We start from the raw sequence: 23,557 nt of genomic DNA on the forward strand, positions 1-23,557 counted from the left end.
CATAGGGGACTAGAATGCAAAAATAGGAAGTCAAGAGATACCCAGAGTAACAGGCAAGTGTGGCCTTGTAGTATAAAATGAAGCAGGACAAAGGCTAAGAGAGTTTTGCCAAGAGAATGCACTGGTCATAGCAAACACCCTCTTCCAACAACACAAGAGACTACTCTATACATGGACATCACCAGATGGTCAATACTGAAATCAGATTGATTATATTCTTTGCAGCCAAAGATGGAGAAGTTCTATACAGTCAGAAAAACAAGACCAGGAACTAACTGTGGCTCAGATAGTGAACACTTTATTGCAAAATTCAGACTTAAATTGAAGAAAGTAGGGAAAACCACTAGACCATTCAGGTATGACCTAAATTAAATCCATTACAATAATGCAGTAAAAGGAACAAATAGATTCAAGGAATTAGATCTGATAGACAGAGTGCCTGAAGAACTATGGATGGAGATTTGTGACATTGTACAGGAGGAGTGATCAAAATCATCCCCAAGAAAGAGAAATGCAAAAAGGCAAAATGGTTATCTGAGGAGGCCTTAAAAATAGCTGAGAAATGAAGAGAAATTGAAGAAAAAGGAGAAAATGAAAGATATATCAATCTGAATGCAGAGTTTCAAAGAGGAGCAAGGAGAGATAAGAAAGCCTTCCTCTGTGATCAGTACAAAGAAATAGAGGAAAACAACAGAATTGGAAAGACTAGCAGTTCCTTCAAGAAAATATGAGATACCAAGGGAACATTTCATGCAAAGCTGGGCACAATAAAGGACAGAAACAGTATGGACTTAATAGAAGCAGAAGATATTAAGATGAGGTAGCAAGAATACACAGAAGAACTATACAAAAAAGATCTTTATGACCCAGATAACCACAATGGTGTGATCACTGACCTAGAGCCAGCCATCCTGGAATGCAAAGTCAAGTGGGCCTTAGAAAGCATCACTATGAACAAAGCTAGTGGAGGTGATGGAATTCCAGCTGAGTGATTTCAAATCATAAAAGATGATGCTGTGAAAGTGCTGCACTCAACATGCCAGCAAATTTGGAAAACTCAGCAGTGGCCACGGGACTGGAAAAGGTCAGTTTTCATTCCAATCCCAAAGAAAGACAGTGTCAAAAAATGTTCAAACTACTGCACAATTGCACTCATCTCATATGCTAACAAAGTAATGCTCAAAATTCTTCAAGCCAGGCTTCAACAGTATGTGAACCAAAAACTTCCAGATATTCAAGATAGATTTAGAAAAGACAGAGGAACCAGAGATTAAATTGCCAACATTCATTGGATCATAGAAAAACCAAAAGAGTTCCAGAAAAACATCTACTTCTGCTTAATTGACTCCACCAAAGCCTTTCACTGTGTGGATCACAACAAACTGTGGAAAATTCTGAAAGAGATGGGAATACCAGACCACCTTACCTGCCTCCTGAGAAATCTGTATGCAGATCAAGAAGCAAGTTAGAACCAGACACGGAACAATAGACTGGTTCCAAACTGGGAAAGGAGTACATCAAGGCTGTATATTGTCACCCTGTTTATTTAACTTATATGCAGAGTACATCATGAGAAATGCCAGGCTGGATGAAGCACAAACTGGAATCAAGATTGCCAGGAGAAATATCAATAACCTCAGATATACAGATGACAACAGCCTTATGGCAGAAAATGAAGAGAAATTAAGGAGATTTTTGATGAAAGTGAAAGAGGAGAGTGAAAAATCTGGCTTAGAACTCAACATTCAGAAAAGTAAAATCATGGCATCCAGTCCCACCACTTCATGGAAAGTAGATGGGGAAACAATGGAAACAGTGAGAGACTATTTTGGGGGGCTCCAAAATCACTGCAGATGGTGACTGCAGCCATGAAATTAAAAGAAGCTTGCTCCTTGGAAGAAAAGCTATGACAAATCTAGACAGCATATTAAAAAGCAGAGACAGAGAATATTCAGAGCATATTAAAAGCAGAGCATATTAAAAAAGGTCTGTCTAGTCAAAGCTATGGTTTTTCCAGTAGTCATGTATAGATGTGAGAGTTGGACCATGAAGAAGGCTGAGCACCGAAGAATTGATGCTTTTTTACTATGGTGTTGGAGAAGACTCTTGAGAGTACCTTGAACTGCAAGATCAAACCAGTCAATTCTAAAGGAAATCAGTCCTGAGTATTCATTGGAAGGACTGATGTTGAAGCTGAAGCTCCAATACTTTTGTCATGTGACACGAAGAACTGACTCCTTGGAAAAGACACTGATGCTGGGAAAGATTGAAGGCAGGAGGAGAAGGGGACAACAGAGGATGAGATGGTTGGATGGCATCACCAACTCAATGGACATGAGTTTGAGCAAGCTTGGAAGTTGGTGATGGACAGGAAAGCCTGGCGTGCTGTAGTGCATGGGGTCAAAAAGAGTCAGACATGACTGAGCAACTGAACTGAACTGAATCAACTGCAACCCAGATCCATTTTTTGAAATAGAAATGACCATCTTCATGCTTCATCCAGTTCTTGAGACAAATTGACTTTGGTATATTTAGAAAAATTTGGTATATTTGGAAAAATTTCTAGAACAACTTCAAAATTTGATTGGGGGATGATTTACCATAAAATATTTTTAAATTTGACACACACACAGATATACACACACAACGCAAGGAAAATAAAACTTCCGTGATGTTACATAATATCTCTGATCATTTTTATTAGTTAAGACAACCTTAGTTTGGAGGGAAAAACCCAACAAGATTTGTCAAAAGCTTAGCTAAAGAGACTGTTTAGAACTGTTCAGATTACTTCTTTATCTTTCAGGCCTCTAAAGACAATTCATTTCAGAATTGTGTCTTCCACACAGAAAGCAATAGTGACAAAATACACCCTCAAGAATGGGCTTCTGCCCTCTCAAATTCTAAAGTGCACAAACTCATGACCAGTGCTTTTCTCAAAAATCAAACAAACAAAAAAAGCAAGAAGCACAGGAAGTCTTTTGGAGGTAACAGATTATGTTGTTTGTGATGACAGTATCATATACATAGCCATATGTTCAAATTCATCAAAATGCATACATCAATTTATTCAACTTTTTGTAATTCATATTTTTAAAGGAATATGAATCTGAATAGAGGGAGAAAACTAATTAAATTCCCAAATAAGAGGGAGAATTAAAGTTTTTTATATTCCACATGTAAGTGAGATCATATGGTATTTGTCTTTCACTTTCTAATTCATTTCACATAACATAATATGCTCTAGACCTCTTCATGTTGAAGTAAATGACATTTCATTTCTTTTTATTGCTGAGTAATATTCCATTGTATATATGTGGCACATCTTCTTTATTGCTCTGTTGATAGACACTTATATTGCTTCCATATCTTGGCTATTAGTAATGCCACAATGAACGTTGGTGTGCATATATCTTTTCAAATTAGTGTTTTTGTTCTCCTTAGGTAAATATCCAGGAGAGAAATTACTGAATCATGTGACATTTCTGTTTTTCATTTTTTGAGGAACCTACACATCCTGTTTTCCATAGTGGCTGTACCAATTTACAGTCCCTCCAACAGTAGGCAAATCTTCCCTTTTCTGCACAAGAATAATGGAACTTTAAAAACAACCATTCCGTGAAGCAAAATAGCAATCACTGTTCCTTGGAAGAATTAATAAAGGATGCTTGATAATGAGGCTGGTGGGTGATGGCTGCAGGCTCTCAGAGGGCACTGTAAATCTAGGTTTCCCACCCACCTGAGTGCCAGCCACCTCAAGTAGTCACAAGTAGCTCAGTGGTCCCAGAAACCTCCCTTGACTGGAGGAAGCTCATTGGCTTCAAGATCCTAAATGGCTCCTGTGAACCCAGGCTCCCAGCCAAACAGAGCACCAACCAACACCCATGGCATCAAGTTCCTGACCAGCTCCCATGGCCATGGCAACTCCCAAGTACCAGGCTCCCAATGGGCCAGGACAACCCATACTTCTGTCATATTCCTGCACTGGCCAACTCCCACAGTCCAGGATATCTTAATTGGTCTTAGACATCCAATCAATGACCACAAACCAGTGTCTAGAGGGCACCTGTTAACTCCTGATGCTGGAGGGCCCCAGTGCCAGGTTGACCGCTATTCCAGGCTTTTGATGTACCCCAACACCAAGTCTTCCCTGGTAGCTCAGATGGTAAAGCATCTGCCTACAATGCGGGAGACCCGGGTTCAATCCCTGGGTCGGGAAGATCCCCTGGAGAAGGAAATGGCAACCCACTCCAGGACTCTTGCCTGGAAAAGCCCATGGATTGAGGAGCCTGGTAGACTACAGTCCATGGGGTCGCAAAGAGTCAGATATGACTGAGTGACTTCACTTCACTTCAACACCAAGTCACCAAAATACTCCAATAGCAGTTTATCATGGATGCCACAAGAATGCCCATATAGATTCTCTGCACAAGTAGACTAGTGAAGGGCTTTGCCTGGCAAAGGCAGTCTATAAGGACTAGAAAAGGTACCTACATTCTTAAATGCACAGATACCAAGGCAAGACCACAAATATCATGACTAATCAAGGAAGCATGAAACCACAAAAGGGTAGTAATAAAATCCAATGCTTAATCTACAGATCTATGAACTGTCTAGCAAAGAATTCAAATAATCCCTTTTAAAAGAGCATGGTTCAGGAAACTCAAACAGGGGCTGTATATCAACCTAGAGTGGTGGGATGGGGAGGGAGATGAGAGGGAGTTTCAAAAGGGAGGGGATATATGTATACCTATGGCTGATTCAGGCTCCAAAATCACTACAGATGGTGACTGCAGCCATGAAATTAAAAGACGCTTACACCTTGGAAGGAAAGTTATGACCAACCTAGATAGCATATTCAAAAGCAGAGACATTACTTTGCCAACAAAGGTTCGTCTAGTCAAGACTATGGTTTTTCCTGTGGTCATGTATGGATGTGAGAGTTGGACTGTGAAGAAGGCTGAGCGCCAAAGAATTTATGCTTTTGAACTGTGGTGTTGGAGAAGACTCTTGAGAGTCCCTTGGACTGCAAGGAGATCCAACCAGTCCATTCTGAAGGAGATCAGCCCTGGGATTTCTTTGGAAAGAATGATGCTAAAGCTGAAACTCCAGTACTTTGGCCACCTCATGTGAAGAGCTGACTCATTGGAAAAGACTCTGATGCTGGGAGGGATTGGGGGCAGGAGGAGAAGGGGACGACAGAGGATGAGATGGCTGGATGGCATCACTGACTCGATGGACGTGAGTCTGAGTGAACTCCGGGAGTTGGTGATGGACAGGGAGGTCTGGCGTGCTGTGATTCATGGGGTCGCAAAGAGTCGGACACGACTGAGTGACTGATCTGATCTGATCTGATGGCTGATTCATGTTGAGATTTGACAGAAAACAGCAAAATTCTGTAAAGTACTTATTCTTCAATAAAAAATAAATTTATTTAAAAAATTTGGCAAGGTACAAGAAAACAGAGGGACAGAACTAAATAAAATTATAGTTTTATTATAGTGGTTTTTGCCATACATTGACATGAATCAGCCATGGGTGTATGTGTGTTCCCCATCCTGAACACCCCTGCCACCTCCCTCCCCATCTCATCCCTCAGGGTCATCCCAGTGCACCAGCCCTGAGCACCCTGTCTCATGCATCGAACCTGGACTGGAGATCTGTTTCACATATGATAATATACATGTTTCAATGCTATTTTCTCAAATCATCCCACCCTCTCCTTCCTCCACAGAGACCAAAAGACTGTTCTATACATCTGTGTCTCTTTTGCTGTCTCACATGTAAGGTCATCATTTCCATCTTTCTAAATTCGATATATATGCATTAGTATACTGTATTGGTGTTTTTCTTTCTGACTTACTTCACTCTGTATAATAGGCTCCAGTTTCATCCACCTCATTAGAACTGATTCACATGCGTTCTTTTTAATAGCTGAGTAATATTCCATTGTGTATATGTACCATGGCTTTCTTATCCATTCGTCTGCAGATGGACATCTACGTTGCTTCCATGTCCTGGCTATTGTAAACAGTGCTGCAATGAACATTGGGGTACATGTGTCTCTTTCACTTCTGGTTTCCTCAGTGTGTATGCCCAGCAGTGGGATTGCTGGGTCATACAGCAGTTCTATTTTCAGTTTTTTAAGGAATCCCACACTGTTCTCCACAGTGGCCATACTAGTTTGCATTCCCACCAAGACTGTAAGAGAGTTCCCTTTTCTCCACATCCTCTCCAGCATTTGTTGTCTGTAGACTTTTTGATTGGAGAAGGCAATGGCACCCCACTCCACTACTCTTGCCTGGAAAATCCCATGGACAGAGGAGCCTGGTAGGCTGCAGTCCATGGGGTCGTGAAGAGTCAGATAAGACTGCGCGACTTCACTTTCACTTTTCACTTTCATGCATTGGAGAAGGAAATGGCAACCCACTCCAGTGTTCTTGCCTGGAGAATCCCAGGGACGGGGAGCCTGGTGGGCTGCCGTCTATGGGGTCGCACAGAGTCAGACATGACTGAAGCGACTTAGCAGCAGCAGCAGCAGACTTTTTGATAGCAGCCATTCTGACTGGCATGAGATGGTACCTCACTGTGGTTTTGATTTGCATTTCTCTGATAATGAGTGATGTTGAACATCTTTTCATGAGTTTGTTAGCCATCTGTATATCTTCTTTGGAGAAATGTCTGTTTAGTTTTTTGGCCCATTTTTTGATTGGGAATAAATGATCTATACTCTTTAGAAATATTTAGTTAATTAAAGGCAAAGAAAAACTGAAAAATAGTTTTGGATTAAGGGATACTAAGGACATAACACAGAAATCTAATTTGTTATACTGGATTATATCTTTAGGAAATACTCTCAGGAACAGTTAGAGATGGGCATGCATTATACTCTATAATATTTCAGAAAATTATTTAACTGCATATTAATATATTATTATTGACAGAACAACAAAGCACCAATGGCTTTGTGAAATAATATTGTGAAATCTAGTGAAGGCTTATTGCAAATTCATATTATTTTTCTTTTCTAAGTTATATTGTCTTGTTCAGTCACTCAGTTGTGTTCAACTCTTTGTGACCCCATGGACTGCAGCAAGCCAGGCTTCCCTGTCCTTCACCATCTCGCAGAATTTGCTCAAACTCATGTCCATTGAGACAATGATGCCATCCAACCACCTCATCCTCTGTAATACCCTTTTCCTCCTGCCCTCAATCTTTCCCAGCACCAAGGTCCTTTCCAATGAGATGACTCTTCACATCAGGTGGCTGATGTATTGGAGCTTCAGCTTCAGCATCACTCCTTCCTATGAATATTTAGAATTGATTTCCTTTAAGATTGGATAGTTTGACCTCCTTGCTGTCCAAGGGACTCCCGAGTCTTCTGCAGTACCACAATTCGAAAACATCAATTCTTCGGCATTCAGCCTTCTTTACGGATGTGAGAGTTTGATCATAAAGTTTTATTGTTGCTGAATTATAATTGGAATATGGTGAATTTGTATTTGAAACTTTATTATGCTTGAAATCACTTGATATTGTCATAGCATATGATAACCAGTGACCTTTCAGCATCACTTTCGTAAAAAGAGATATAGTATGTGACACTGATGCCAAAGAAAGTGTAGAGAATGAGAGAATCTGGACTGGAAGCCAGAGCTAGTTTCTGTAGCTATCTGATGGCATATTTGTGCCAATAATCCCACACTGCTGAGATATATTAAGAGAAATCCCTGAGCATGCGTCTGGGGAATATGCTGCACAGGAACAAGTATGAGATGAATTGGACAAAGATTGGGAGATATGGTCCCAATGGGGAGGAAAAATTTACTGAGATAAAGAAGAAGTTGGTCCTTCAGTGCATTTCACTTCCATTCTTAGCTGAGAAAAGGCTGATTTCACTGGTAGTTTTTCAACAAAATTGCCTGTGACACAAATTCATGTGTGCTGTGTAAATGGTTGGGGTTAACAGTGGCAGGGTCTCAGACATTCTAGTTGTTCTTGACCATAACAAGGGAACTCAAGTAAAAATCTATTTTCATTACTTTATTTGTCACATAAAGTTGTTTAAGCTTCAGTAAGTCACATATCTTCTTCCCTTCTATTTTCTCATCTACAAAGTGAGAAAATACATTCCTATATCCTGCCTGCTATAAAATTGCATGAGGTTCATGTAAGTAGTTTGAAAATTACAAAGCAATAAAATCAATAGTATCTGTGGTCATCTTTGGGAGAATTTTTTGCAACTAATCTTTGTTTTAGATTACAAATTAAAAAAATATTATAGTAGTGTGGCTAGGATTCAAAAAGCATAAATGCTAAAATTATGTATTCCCAGAAAAATATTCTACATGTACAAAAGGATAAATGTATGCTTTTCACACAGAAAAGGAAAAGAAGAAATTGGAAATTTCAAAATTTTTTAAGTTACATAGTCAGAGACTTGGGAATTACATGAGGTATCCCAAACAGTAAGATTTCCACAAAATGATTCAAAGAACTAAGCTATGTCTTTCAAGTGTTTTAAAGATTTTTTGCTCTGTAATGATTCACTCTGTGTGGCCCCAATTATTTACTAAAACTTCTTTTATAGACATGATTACTTGTTCTTCATTTCTTGGAATGGAGCTTAAGGACAAATGCATATACCCCATATTATTGTTTATGCCTTGTTGGAAATAATGAATCACAGACACACAAAGGGGAAGACAAAGACATCAGAATCAATGCAGCTGCAAGCCACACAGGAAATTGAGGAGAAGGTTTCAGATGTGTTTTTCATTTTAATAATTTAGGAATCAGCATTTGAATGCATCATACCTAAACTTTGTGCTTGTGCTTTAGCTTTTGTTTAGTCGCTCAGTCATGTCTGACTCTGCAATAATTTGTACTGTATGTAGCCCACTAGGCTCCTCTGACTGTGGGATTTTTCAAGCAAGAATACTGGTGTGGGTTGCCATTTCTTCTCCAAGGGATCTTCTCAACTCAGGGATTGAATCTGTGTTAAAGTAAAACTGACAGTTAAGCTACCATACAAAAGTCAGGTGTTGCCAAGATTTTACTTTATTCCTTACTCCATATTGGCTCAATATGGGTGCAGTTTAAAGTGTTATATACCAAAAAAAAAAAAAAAAAAAGTGTTATATCCCTAGGACACCTACTTTATATGGAGGTGGTATCAATAATATAGAGAACAAAACTATTACTTAAATAAAAATTCATCTCTTTATTTAAAAAATATATGTTGATTTTCATAGTGAACTTTTAAACCACAAATATTCAAATCACATCAAGCTTAAAAGTAAAAAATTAATATATCATACAACTTTTATCATAATATTTTCAAACACATTTCAAGTAATTCTTTCAAATATCCATCAGATTCATCAACACATTTTTCAGAGCCTAGTATTTGGTCACCTCAGGTATTCTTTATTTCTTCTTAGGTTTTGCAGGAGTGCTATGCTCTTACTTTACCTAACAATACCTAGCCTGTGACGACCATGACTTTATAGTTATATAGCACAGCTTTACAACTTATTTCTACTTCCTTTACACTTCCCACTGACTTGAAGAAAAAGGGAAATATGAGATGCTTACTTCTGCTGCATTACTGACAGCACTTCTTCCCATGACTCAAAAAAGGTTTTTTCTGACCAATGATAATGTTATATTAAAGACTACGGACTAAAATTTCTCTCAATATTAACTAGCATTCAAAAAGGATAACAACGTTGGAAAAAATATTTAAAGTGTTTCAAAATGTCTTTCATTTTTTTATATATATTATCTAATTTTATTTATTTATTTTCTTTTTTTTTCTAATTTTATTTTATTTTTAAACTTTACATAATTGTATTAGTTTTGCCAAATATCAAAATGAATCCACCACAGGTATACATGTGTTCCCCATCCTGAACCCTCCTCCCTCCTCCCTCCCCATACCATCCTTCTGGGTCGTCCCAGTGCACTAGCCCCAAGCATCCAGTATCGTGCATCGAACCTGGACTGGCAACTCGTTTCTTACATGATATTCTACATGTTTCAATGTCACTCTCCCAAATCTTCCCACCCTCTCCCTCTCCCACAGAGTCCATAAGACTGTTCTATACATCAGTGTCTCTTTTGCTGTCTCGTACACTGGGTTATTGTTACCATCTTTCTAAATTCCATATATATGTGTTAGTATACTGTATTTATGTTTTTCCTTCTGGCTTACTTCACTCTGTATAATAGGCTCCAGTTTCATCCACCTCATTAGAACTGATTCAAATGTATTCTTTTTAATGGCTGAGTAATACTCCATTGTGTATATGTACCACTGCTTTCTTATCCATTCATCTGCTGATGGACATCTAGGTTGCTTCCATGTCCTGGCTATTATAAACAGTGCTACGATGAACATTGGGGTATACGTGTCTCTTTCCCTTCTGGTTTCCTCAGTGTGTATGCCCAGCAGTAGGATTGCTGGATCATAAGGCAGTTCTATTTCCAGTTTTTTAAGGAATCTCCACACTGTTCTCCATAGTAGCTGTACTAGTTTGCATTCCCACCAACAGTGTAAGAGGGTTCCCTTTTCTCCACACCCTCTCCAGCATTTATTATTTGTAGACTTTTGGATCGCAGCCATTCTGACTGGTGTGAAATGGTACCTCACTGTGGTTTTGATTTGCATTTCTCTGATAATGAGTGATGTTGAGCATCTTTTCATGTGTTTGTTAGCCATCTGTATGTCTTCTTTGGAGAAATGTCTATTTAGTTCTTTGGCCCATTTTTTGATTGGGTCGTTTATTTTTCTGGAGTTGAGCTGTAGGAGTTGCTTGTATATTTTTGAGATTAGTTGTTTGTCAGTTGCTTCATTTGCTATTATTTTCTCCCATTCTGAAGGCTGTCTTTTCACCTTGCTAATAGTTTCATTTGATGTGCAGAAGCTTTTAAGGTTAATTAGGTCCCATTTGTTTATTTTTGCTTTTATTTCCAATATTCTGGGAGGTGGGTCATAGAGGATCCCGCTGTGATGTATGTCAGAGAGTGTTTTGCCTATGTTCTTCTCTAGGAGTTTTATAGTTTCTGGTCTTACGTTGAGATCTTTAATCCATTTTGAGTTTATTTTTGTGTATGGTGTTAGAAAGTGGTCTAGTTTCATTCTTTTACAAGTGGTTGACCAGATTTCCCAGCAACACTTGTTAAAGAGATTGTCTTTAATCCATTGTATATTCTTGCTTCCTTTGTCAAAGATAAGGTGTCCATATGTGCGTGGATTTATCTCTGGGCTTTCTATTTTATTCCATTGATCAGTATTTCTGTCTTTGTGCCAGTACCATACTGTCTTGATAACTGTGGCTTTGTAGTAGAGCCTGAAGTCAGGTAGGTTGATTCCTCCAGTTCCATTCTTCTTTCTCAGGATCGCTTTGGCTATTCGAGGTTTTTTGTATTTCCATACAAATTGTGAAATTATTTGTTCTAGCTCTGTGAAGAATACTGTTGGTAGCTTGATAGGGATTGCGTTGAATCTATAAATTGCTTTGGGTAGTATACTCATTTTCACTATATTGATTCTTCCAATCCATGAACATGGTATATTTCTCCATCTATTAGTGTCCTCTTTGATTTCTTTCACCAGTGTTTTATAGTTTTCTATATATAGGTCTTTAGTTTCTTTAGATAGATATATTCCTAAGTATTTTATTCTTTCCGTTGCAATGGTGAATGGAATTGTTTCTTTAATTTCTTTTTCTGTTTTCTCATTATTAGTGTATAGGAATGCAAGGGATTTCTGTGTGTTGATTTTATATCCTGCAACTTTATTATAGTCATTGATTATTTCTAGTAATTTTCTGGTGGAATCTTTAGGGTTTTCTATGTAGAGGATCATGTCATCTGCAAATAGTGAGAGTTTTACTTCTTCTTTTCCAATTTGGATTCCTTTTATTTCTTTTTCTGCTCTGATTGCTGTGGCCAAAACTTCCAAAACTATGTTGAATAGTAATGGTGAAAGTGGACACCCTTGTCTTGTTCCTGACTTTAGAGGAAATGCTTTCAATTTTTCACCATTGAGGATAATGTTTGCTGTGGGTTTGTCATATATAGCTTTCATTAGACCAAAGATAGAAGACAAAGTTTATGACAAATTCTGCCTAAAAAGCAAGAAATTAAATGACATATTCTAGGCTTTTTAAATTAAGAATAGCATCTCTCCATAGAATTATATCTGAATTTTATTAATTTTTACAACAAATTCTATGCTTCATTTTTAATTGAGAAAATGATACTTTATTTTATTAGATTTGTGCACTAAAAAAATTAATATTGATGTTTGATCCATATTTTACATGGCTGTTACTGCCACTGAGGAGTGATTACTATTTAGGCAAACTGTGTTTAATCATATCTGCAACCATGAACTCTGTCCTTGTGAGAGTACACATTCAAAAAGTGCTAATAGAGTGAGTGAATGAAAGAGTAATGAGTGGATAGGTTAAAGAACCATTGGTGAAGAGATGCTCCATTTCATCATTAATGTCACAAGTATACCAGATCATACTCACCCCACTAGTCTCTTTACAGCCCCTCTTACATCTCTGTTTCTGAGGGTGTAGATTAGAGGGTTGAGGCTAGGTGTGACAACAGTATAGAAGAAGGCAATGAACTTGCCCTGATCTTGAGAATTTCCTGATGGTGGCTGGAGGTATATGCATATGGCTGGGATGAAAAAAAGGGATACGACCATAAGATGGGCTCCACACGTCCCAAAGACTTTCTGGAGTCCAGTTGTCGACTGCATCCTCAGCACTGCCTGGGCAATGGCACCATAGGAGCTGAGAATGAGGATGAGAGGTATGAGAACAAAAATGGAGCTCGTGACCATGAGGGTTAGCTCATTGGCATGGGTATCAATGCATGACAGTCGAAGCAGTGCTGGAACTTCACAGAAGAAATGGTCCACTTGGCGATGTCCACACAGGGGTACCCAAAATGTAAAGAAGGAATGAAGTGCTGAGTTGGTAAAGCCACTTACCCAAGAAGCCACAGCCAACAGTTGGCAGAAACGAGGATGCATGAGGACAGTGTAATGCAGGGGTCTACACACAGCTGCATAACGGTCATAGGACATCACCATCAGTAGCACACATTCTGTAGATCCCAGTGCGAGGACAAAATAAAGTTGAATCATACAACCATTGTAAGAGATGGTTTTTTCTGGGCCCCAGAGGTTGACCAGCAGTTGAGGGATAGAACTGGTGGTGTAGCAGAGATCCAGGAAAGAGAGATTTGAGAGGAAGAAGTACATGGGAGTGTGGAGATGGGAGTCCAGGTATGACAAGATAATGATGAACAGGTTGCCTATCAATGTCATCAGGTAGAACATCAAGATAACCACAAAGAGAACTAACTCAAGCTGAGGCCAATCAGAAAAACCCAATAGAACAAACTGGGCTTCAGAGGTTGCATTCTTTTTTCCATCATCATTCATATCTTGTTACCTGAGGAAAGAATTACATACATCCTAAAAATGTAGGGAATGACTCCGAGAATCAAAGAGATACAGGAAATTTAAAAAACCAGTTTCAAGGGCATACCACTGCTCAATTGTAGGACAATTTGGGCATTAAGAGAAACTGTGGTACCAACGAATTGAAAGAAATAAGAACCCACAAGCTAATACTGATAAACTTAAAAAAGAGTAAATTTATAGTGGCGAACAGAAGGCTGTTCCTGTTGGCTGGATACTAAATAGTAAATATAGAAGGAATGGTGGAGTTAGAAAAACTTAAATATATGCTAAAAATGAGTGAATGAAGAAATGTTGAGCCATGGACATAGTCTAAAATATCTCCCCACAAGTTACTTGTTAATTATAAAATATATAGTAGACTTTACAACAGAAAAACCTAGTAGAGCACCATAACAACATAATCAGTGTTAACATCATTAATGTTGTTACAAACCAAGATCATGTGACCACCGATACAATGCTCTGAACCAGGGCATAGTGTCACTTCAGTCTTGTTCAAGCCAAAACATGCATAGCTTGAGGCTAATAATGAAAAGGCATGAAATAAACTCACATGGATACAAGATGGGTAAAATAGCTGACCTGCACTCTTTAAAAACACCAAATTCAAGAAAGAGTTTGAAATGAAGATAGAGGATAAATACATAGATACATATATGACAGACATAGAAACAGATGAGAGAGAGGATAGGTGATAAAATAAATCTTTTCAGGCAGAGTGTAGACTATTGTTGAATCTGGTTAAAAGGTTAATAGCAGTTTTCTGTACAGTTTTACAACTTTTCTACAAATTTTATATTTTACCAGAATAAAAAACTCCAGAAAGTAAATTAAATGCTTTTCTTTACTTTTATATTTCATCCAAATATTTGTCCTATTATAGAAAAATAACTTAACTATTAAGGTTTTCTCACTCATCCAAGGATGACATCAGGGTAAATAGCAACTTGAAAATTTCTAACATAATGAAAGAAGAAAATCTCCATGAAACAAATAATCTTTTCTTTAAACAGTTTTAATTTTCTTCTCAGCATTTTCAGACAATTTCCATTTATGTGATTATAGAAAACAGAATAATTGCAAGCTCAGTAATCTTACATATAGAATAAGAGATATGATGAATGATATCAAATTTATTTATGATTTCAAGATGTTTATATAGTGTGAAAAATATTGTTTCAATTATATATTCTTATAGAAAAACTTTTCCTTCTTATTTGTTTACTTGCACTCACAGCTTATTTCTAAACTGAAACCCAAATAGAGATACCAAAAAAAGAGACAAGAAACACATGCATATCAGCTTACAAACAAAACTTACAATCACAGTCCTTATGATTTGACTCTGAAATAGATGGGGAGAACAGTGATAAAAAGCCTCCCAAAGAACATATGAATATAACTGATTTGAAAAGAGAAATTTTTAGGAAAAGGAAGATATAAAGTCATTGAAAGAACAAAGAAGTAAGGAAGGGTGTGAAAATGGAGGATGATGGAGAGGAACCAGATTACAGTGCTTCAAGTTGAAAATGTACATATGTGTACCACAGAGCTGAGAAACACGAACACAGGGCCTGAGGTGGTTTCTAAAGTATTTCTTTTTCATTAGGACAATAACTGAGACCATATTTAAATTCTAATCATAATTTTTTTCTATTCATAAATTTTAATGTCTACATATATTTTTATTCTCCAACTTAGTGAAGAATTCTATTTACTGAAACCATTAAATGACTTTATCATTTAAGATATTGTGCCTAGAGAATCCTGTATTTCTTTTTGGTTAAAAAAATGAAGTACATTTCACAAATAGCTATAAATCTTAAGTGATTCTTTTTCTCTTATGGGTTTCAGTCCTTCATATGAAAGATTAATACCACCTTTTTTTATACAGTTAACCCTGATAAGGCATAATAACCAACATTTAAATATGCCTCTCCTCTCTGTAATTGCTTTGCCTCATCCTCATTCCATTGCCATATCACTTCTGCTTCCTCTTTCCACAGTCAATTTGTTTTCTCATGCTTCCTAATAAGCTATGGCAAAAAGAAAAAAAAGAAAGAAATCACAGAAGAGCCACCTGTGGTTACCTCTTTTGAGGTCTTTTAATTGCTCACATTTTTATTAGTACAACTCTCGAAAAGATACTAGCAGTAGATAAATGGTGGAATTTCAGCAGGAATATTAGAGAGAATGTAGCCTCATATTTTTAAGACTAATTCAGGCCTTAAAACTCTTATCATTAACTAATTGCTAATGATGAATCATTAACTAGACTACTTTCTATAGCTCAGAAACCATGCAGGATTATAAGCCAGTACATTGCTTAAAAGAAATTTTTTGTAATTAAATAGAAGATTAAAGTATTATTAAACTATAGAAGGAAAGTAACTATAAAGATGTAACTAGAACTCTAAATGATAACTTGGACCAAGACAGAGTATCCAAGAGAGGACAAGCTTGGAAAGACTTGCTCAAGGCTACAGCTCAGACCTCACCAGAGAAGGTGTGGTTGAGCCCACTGGATGGTGAAGAAGTTCACCATGGCTGAATCAAATAATAGCAATGGTTGAATAGTACATTATGAAGATGATTTCATTTAGAGGTCACTGCCATTTTTAGGATAATAGGAAAATTTCAAGATTTTTAAGCATTTTCCTAGAATAGGAGATAGTACATCATGAGATGTATAAACCCAAATGCTCTCGTTGCTTCTTCTGAAGCAGATATAATTTTCTTCCTCCTTATACAGTTGCATGAGTAACTTCATATTGATACATTAATTACAACAAAGCAGCAGCTCTGAGATATATTTATCTTTTGCATGACACATCTTTAAGCCTTCTTATACACATTATAAAGAGATATGAGACCCCCCAAAAAAAAGATAGAAGTAGAAAAAAGGTAGACTTTAGGGTTAAATTTCTTCTTACCAGAGAAGTAAATAAAGACCTTAACAAAGGTTGCTTTCATGGACTGTTGAATGAATTATCTCTTCTCTATTTTCAAAATAAGACATTATGGAGGAAATACTGGTGGACATGAGCTTCTCTTCTCCATCACTATATCACTGGTCAGCTTTAATCCTTAATACTCTTATCTAGTGCTTAAGTAGTATTCACATAACTCCTTTCATGTCTATCCCTTCTGTGTCTGTCCAAGTGCTTTGTATATGTCTGCTCAATCTACGCCTCTTTATGTGTGGACCAATCTGATCTCTGGTTTTCATCTCTTTGAAATCACCAACATAAATGGCTACCTACACCATATATTCTAATCTACTACATCAGTATAGGAAAGCAGAGTCTGAAAATTACTATGATTGTCCTTGCTACACAATTTGGTAGAGTCCTGAGTCTACCAAAAAGATCCAGCTTTAACTGGAAGGAGGAACTCATTAGAGCACGTAGTGTGTCCAGGGATAGACCTCTTTTCCTAGAGCAAGTAGTGCCTTTATGGAAACAAAAGAATACTGTGCTATGTTTTCCTTGAATGAGGCCACTGGGAGAGTAAATCCCAATGTGGCAATTAATGCCCTTCAAGGAGTTGTCGTAGTTAGAACAGTTTCTTTCTCTCAAAGCAGGGTGGAAAGGGCCAAATGAAACTGTGCAGCTAGCTAACTGGTTTCACGATACTGTCCTGGTGCTTCCCCACTCTGAGCTGAGCAAACGCTCACAGTTCTACACTGGAGGGAGAGCAGTGCAGACCATGAAAAAATCTCACTGTGAGATGTTAAGGCAGCGCCAACTCTGAGCAGGGAGTTGTTGTTCAGTCACTCAGTCATGTCCAACTCTTTGTGATCCCATGGAAAGCAGCATGCCAGGCTTCCCTGTCCTTCACCATCTCTCGGAGCTTGCTTAAACTCAAATCCATTGAGTCCATGATGCCGCCCAACCATCTCATCCTCTGTTGTCCCCATTTCCTCCTGCCCTCAATCATTCCCAGCCTCAGGGTCTTTTCCAATGAATCCACTCTTCACATCAGGTGGCCAAAGTATTGGAGCTTTAGTTTCTGTATCAGTCCTTTCAATGAATATTGAGGATTGATTTCCTTCAGGATTGGATGGTTCAATCCCATTGCTGTCCAAGGGATTCTCAAGAGTTTTCTCTAGCACTGTAGTTCAAAAGCATCAATTCTTCAGTGCTCAGCCTTTTTTATGGTCCAACTCTAATATCCGTACATGACTACTGGAAAGACCATAGCTTTGACCATATGGACCTTTGTCAAAAAAGTGATGTCTCTGCTTTTAATATGCTGTCTACGTTTGTCATACTTTTCTTCCAAGGAGAAAGTGTCTTTTAATTTCATGGCTGCAGGGAGAGGGCAGCCATTACTGTCACTTACACAGGCAGCACATCACAAGCAGACCAGGTCTCTGAGGGCAGCCTGACCACCACACCCATTACACTGACTATTGCCAAATAAACACCTTGGCTCCTCACTCCAGCACTGCTCCCCTCTGGGGCTGAGGGGGCCAGTGCTGGGAGAGAGAAGAACACATACTATAAGGGAATGGAGCCAACTTGACCCAACTCTCAGGGCTTCTGCTCCAGCAACTTGGGACTCACCCATGCCCTAAAAGGACCGTGATGGCCACTGAGCAGAGGGGAAGCCCTGGCTCACACCTGGCTCTGGCCCCTCATCTCTAACCCCACCTCCTAACAAGATGATAGCTGACAGCACACCCTGAGGAAAGACATGACTTGTGTTCAAGTCAAATCCAGCTCTGCTATCAAAGTCACTGGCCCCATGCAGATGGTATAAGGATGCTCCCATATAAAGATACCTCCTCAAGCCCACCATAGGTAACTTTTCCATTGAGTTTCATAGAGACACACAAAGTTCAGTAAAATGAAAAGACAGAGTAACTTGTCCCAACTGAAATGGCAAGAGAAAATTTCTGAAAAAGCAACTAATGAGACAAAAATAAACAATTTACTAGACAAAAAATTAGAAGCATTAGTAGTGTGAATAATAACTGAATTAGAGAAAAGAATAGATGCACACAGTGAGATCTTAACAAGGAACTAGAAATTATAAGAAAGAACCAGTCAGAACTGTAGCGTACAATAACAAAAATGAAAAACACAATAGAAGGAATGAACAGCAGACCAGGTGATAAAGAAGAATGCATAAATTATCTGAAAGACAGATTAATGGAAATCACCGAGTGAGACTAACATAAAGAAAAAACAAATTTTTTAATCAATTTATTTTTTATTGAAGGATAATTGCTTTACAGAATTTTGCTGTTTTCTGTCAAACCTCAACATGAATCAGCCATAGGTATACATATATCTCCCCTCCCTTCTTTAACTCCCTCCCATCTCTCTCCACATCCCACCCCTCTAGGTTGATACAGAGCCCCTGTTTGAGTTTCCTGAGCCATACAGCAAATTCTTATTGGCTATCTATTTTACATATGGTAATGTAAGTTTCCATGTTACTTTTTCCATACAAGGAATTTTAAAAAATGAGCTTCCCAGAGTTGCTTGCTGCACAACTGAGTCTGTGCCTCTGCCACAGCCCATGAAGCTGCCACCTCCTATGAGGACTACTGCTGCCCTGCCCTGAATCCACAACCTGTATCATTCATTTAAGGACTGATTATGAAGCTAAAGCTTCAATACTTTTTTCACCTGATGCAAACAGTCGACTCATTGGAAAAGACCCTGATGCTAGGAATGATTGAGGGCAGGAGAAGAAGGGGATGACAGAGGATGAGATGGTTGGATGACATCACCAACTCAATGGAAATGAGTTTGAGCAAACTCCAGGACGTTGGTGAAGGACAAGGGAGCCTGGCATGCTTCAGTTCACGTGGTCACAAAGAGTCAGATATGACTTAGCAACTAAACAACAGCAACAACATCCTAACATGCAGCTGCACCTCAAACACTCCAATGGTCATTGAAACAACTGTTGGGTTCAATAAAACTGGGTTGCCTGGTGCCATTGCTTGGGAGGTAGAAGCTGAGATGGAACCAAATTTGTCATATATAGTAGCCAATACATTGGCTTGGTGGATAAATCTGATGAAGTTTCCATAAGTGTATCGAAAAGCCATTTTACCAAGCCACAAGCCTGGCAGAACTGCAGCCTCTATGTTGGGGTTGTAATCAACCTATGCAGACACTTAGCAAAGGATTCTTACTGTTCAGCTTTCCAAATGTGCTTATTGTTTGTACAAATTGACCTTTCGTGAATCATGCAGTATTGAGTTACGTCTTTAAATTTGTTTCCATGCCAGACTCTTATCAATGTTTCTTATAAAAAATTTAGAAAGACTCGGGGCCAAGATAACTCAGCACAATACTTGCATATTAGTATTTTTAGTATCATATAGAACTAAAATCTCAGAAACTATGAACACTCTGGACTATATGAGGTTTATTCCTTCCACCATTTCAAACATGGAAAGTAGGGCCTGTAAGGATATTTACAAACAGTATATTTACATCTCCCACATTCACACCATTATATATCAGATTTGCTCCTTTTTCTTTTACAGTGATTATTTAAAGTCTTTATATAAAACTCATTTTTTACTATTATAGAAAACCTCCATTCTGAAAATCTACATTGTACAGAAGCTTGTCTTTAATGTTTCCAAACAGAAAAAGCCTTACAGCTCATTTTAATGTTTGCACTTTTATTTTTATTTATTTTTTAAATTTTATTTTATTTTTAAACTTTACAATATTGTATTGGTTTTGCCAAATATCGAAATGAATCTGCCACAGGTATACATGTGTTCCCCATCCTGAACCCTCCTCCCTCCTCTTTCCCTATACCATCCCTCTGGGTCGTCCCAGTGCACTAACCCCAAGCATCCAGTATCGTGCATCGAACCTGGACTGGCGACTCATTCCATATATGATATTAAACATATCTTAATGCCATTCTCCCAAATCATCCCACCCTCTCCCTCTCCCACAGAGTCCAAAAGACTGTTCTATACATCAGTGTCTCTTTTGCTGTCTCATATACAGGGTTATTGTTACCATCTTTCTAAATTCCATATATATACATTAGTATACTGTATTGGTGTTTTTCTTTCTGGCTTACTTCACTCTGTATAATAGGCTCCAGTTTCATCCATATAAAACTCATTTTTTCTATTATAGAAACCTCCATTCTGAAAATCTACATTGTACAGAATCTTGTCTTTAATGTTTCCAAACAAAAAAAGCCTTACAGTTCATTTTAATGTTTGCACTTCTAGATGCAACTTTCAAGGAGGGCATGAAAAAGAATGGGAAGGGTTATTAAGTGTTTTTAGTAAAATATTGCCTCTGTCTCTTGTAGAACATGTAGACTATACACTTTAATTGAGTAAATGTTTTTAAAGGTAGAAATACTTTGTTATTGTAGCTAAAACAATTCTTAATCATAAAATTTCTGAAATTCTTGCAATTTCTTCACACTTAATTGAAGTTGTTTACCAACTTATTGTTTTTGTTTGAAGTGTGATTCCCAACCTCTCTTGCAAAAACATAAAATAAAGAAGTGGGTTTCTGCTAATGAATTGAGCAGACAATTAATGTTTTATATGCATTTTGAGCTGTGTGACCTAGTATTTTGATACTTAACAAGTTGTTCTATTATGTGATTGATAAAATAGTGAAATATATTAATGTTAGCTTAACCATATATTTACATGACCTGAGAACATGTGATTATAGTTCTGTGGGGTAAATAATTTGTCAGTGTTCATCATCTTTTTAAAATCCGGTAGGAGAGCTTATAGTTGCTGCTGTTTAATCACTAAGTCATGTCCGACTCTTTTACAATCCCATGGACTACAGCCCACCAGGCTCCTTCTGTCCATGGGATTCTCCAGGCAAGAATCCTGGAGTGGGTTGCCATTCCCTTTTCCAGGGAACCATCCTGACCCAGGGATTGAGCCCACATCTCCTGCATTGACAGGCAAGTTCTTCATCATTGAACCACCAGGGAAGCTTAAACATGAAATAAATAATGAAGCACATTTTTTTAAAAAAATGAAAACAATTTAAGGAATTTCTGGGACAACATCAAGGGTACCAACACTCACCTTATAGGGCTCCCAGAAAGAGAAAAGAGAGAGAAGAGTGTGGAAAATGTAAACGTGGAGCTGCATCTTGAACCACGTAGGGCTGGCGCAATCCCGAGGCTCAGGCTGGAACATGGGCCTAGGGCAGTCTTGGGAAACTGGCCAGCCCCTCGTGCAGTTTTCAGTTCTCCCTCTCCTCACTGTTTCAGGAGCAAGCAAGTGTGCATGTGTTCCTAAAGAGTGGAGTCCAAGCTTCCCACAGCCCTTCTGTTAGTCCGACTAGCTGTCCAACCAGCCTATGGGGTTCATCTTCCCTGTGCAGGACCCCAGGGCTGGTGTGCCCAGTATCTGGCTGGAACCACTCACTCCCTGGGGAGGATCTCTGCCCATGTAATCTCTCTTTTCCTCTGAGTCCCCTACCAGGGCACAGGTCCTTACCTGACACTTTTCTTCCTACTGGATTTCATGTGGATATTTCTTACAGCCTTGGTTGTACAGGAGTCTTTCTCCCAGTCTCCAGGTCATTTCCAGTAAGAACTGTTCCACATGTAGATGTATTTTTGCTGTGTTCATTAGCGAAGGGAGTTCCCCATCCTGCTACTCCACCATCTGTTCTCTTCTAGTGCATATTGCATCTAATGGGGCTTTGGTGAGGGGCGTTTTCTATTTAAACAACTTTCTCTTCCCTAGTCTTTCTCCTTTGCCTTTACATCATGTCAACGATATATTCAATATTAGGTAATCAGTACCTTGTACCTTATCTACTTTTTAATATCACGAAACAATAAATATTGTGTCATACAGTTTTGTTCATCACCCTATATATATCTCTCTGATTCTTGGTTCTTTTTTATTACTTTTGATAGACACAAATAGGTACTTTGTCAAACTCAGTTGTAATTAGAAGATTATTATGATTTATTAGAGTATCTTATGGTAATCAGAATAAATAATAATTGCTTCAATATAAGATGATATGAAAGTTATTTATGTCATTTTCATAATATTTTGATGACTACTTGGTTTAATTCAAACAAAAATTATAAATATTTTTTGAGTATTTCATCTTAATAATATAGAGTGGTCACATAAATATTTGATTCCAGTAGTACATTTCTCTTGAGTTAATCTCATTGTGTACCAAGTCTATGATAGCAGTTACCTAAATGATAGATTATATTATTTTACTGGTAATGATAGGTTGTTATATTTTACTGTTGATTCACTCTATTTTGTTCTACAGTAATTTTTTTTTTTTTTTTTTTTTGCCCACATTGCAGCATGCGGGAACTTAAGTTGTCTGACCAGGGAAGGAACCAGTGCCTCAAGCACTGGAATACAAGTCTTAACCACTGCACTGCCATGGAAGTCCCTATATTACCTTCTATATTTATCATTTTGCTTTCTATATATTCATGTTTACCATAAATACAGACTGACTTGAGAGAGAGAATTCCTGAGAGATAAAATCAAACTGCTTCCTGACATACTCTAGTGAGAAGAATATGTCTCCTGGGGAAGGGAGGCAGGATAAGGATTCAGAACAAGGAGAAGAAATGAAGTACAACTATCCATATACCATTTTTTTCAAGGCAAGAACGGTTCAAATACATCATCATGTAAACAGCACAGCCAAGCATGCTTTGTGTGTGTGTGTGTGTGTGTGTGTGTGTGTGTTTAGCTGATGGCATTGCTAGGAAGAATATAATGCTATCAGAGAAGACACACAATCTTGTCTGGGTTCAGACATGGTCCTAACTACAACAAAACTTCTCAGTGCATGGTCTTAGAAGATTGGGGCGATTTACATTCTCTAAATTTGGGGAGGTTATATCGAGAATGTTCAGACAAAATTCGGCAGTGGCTCATCAGAAGAAAATTCCATCTACTTTTTCCCTCAAATATTAGGATCAAAGGTATGTGGTATAACTGATGCCTTAAAAAAGAAGCCTGCATTAAATGGTAGATTAAAATGTGAAAATGGATAGACAACACCAAAATCATTATTC

The 23,557-nt window shown here is 38.0% G+C and overlaps 1 protein-coding gene across 1 annotated transcript; it reads right to left on the minus strand.

Moving 5' to 3' along the window:
* Positions 1 to 12,252: 12,252 nt before the first annotated feature.
* On the minus strand, positions 12,253 to 13,471 carry LOC147347251 (olfactory receptor 2J3). The gene has a single exon (XM_086369706.1). The coding sequence runs from the start codon at positions 13,469 to 13,471 to the stop codon at positions 12,542 to 12,544; it is 930 nt and encodes a 309-aa protein (XP_086225832.1). The 3' UTR covers positions 12,253 to 12,541.
* Positions 13,472 to 23,557: the final 10,086 nt, after the last annotated feature.

This window comes from Bos grunniens, chromosome 23 (assembly GCF_055505025.1).
Source record: "Bos grunniens cultivar Pamir isolate PY7600 chromosome 23, Bosgru_T2T1.0, whole genome shotgun sequence".
NCBI lineage: Eukaryota > Metazoa > Chordata > Mammalia > Artiodactyla > Bovidae > Bos > Bos grunniens.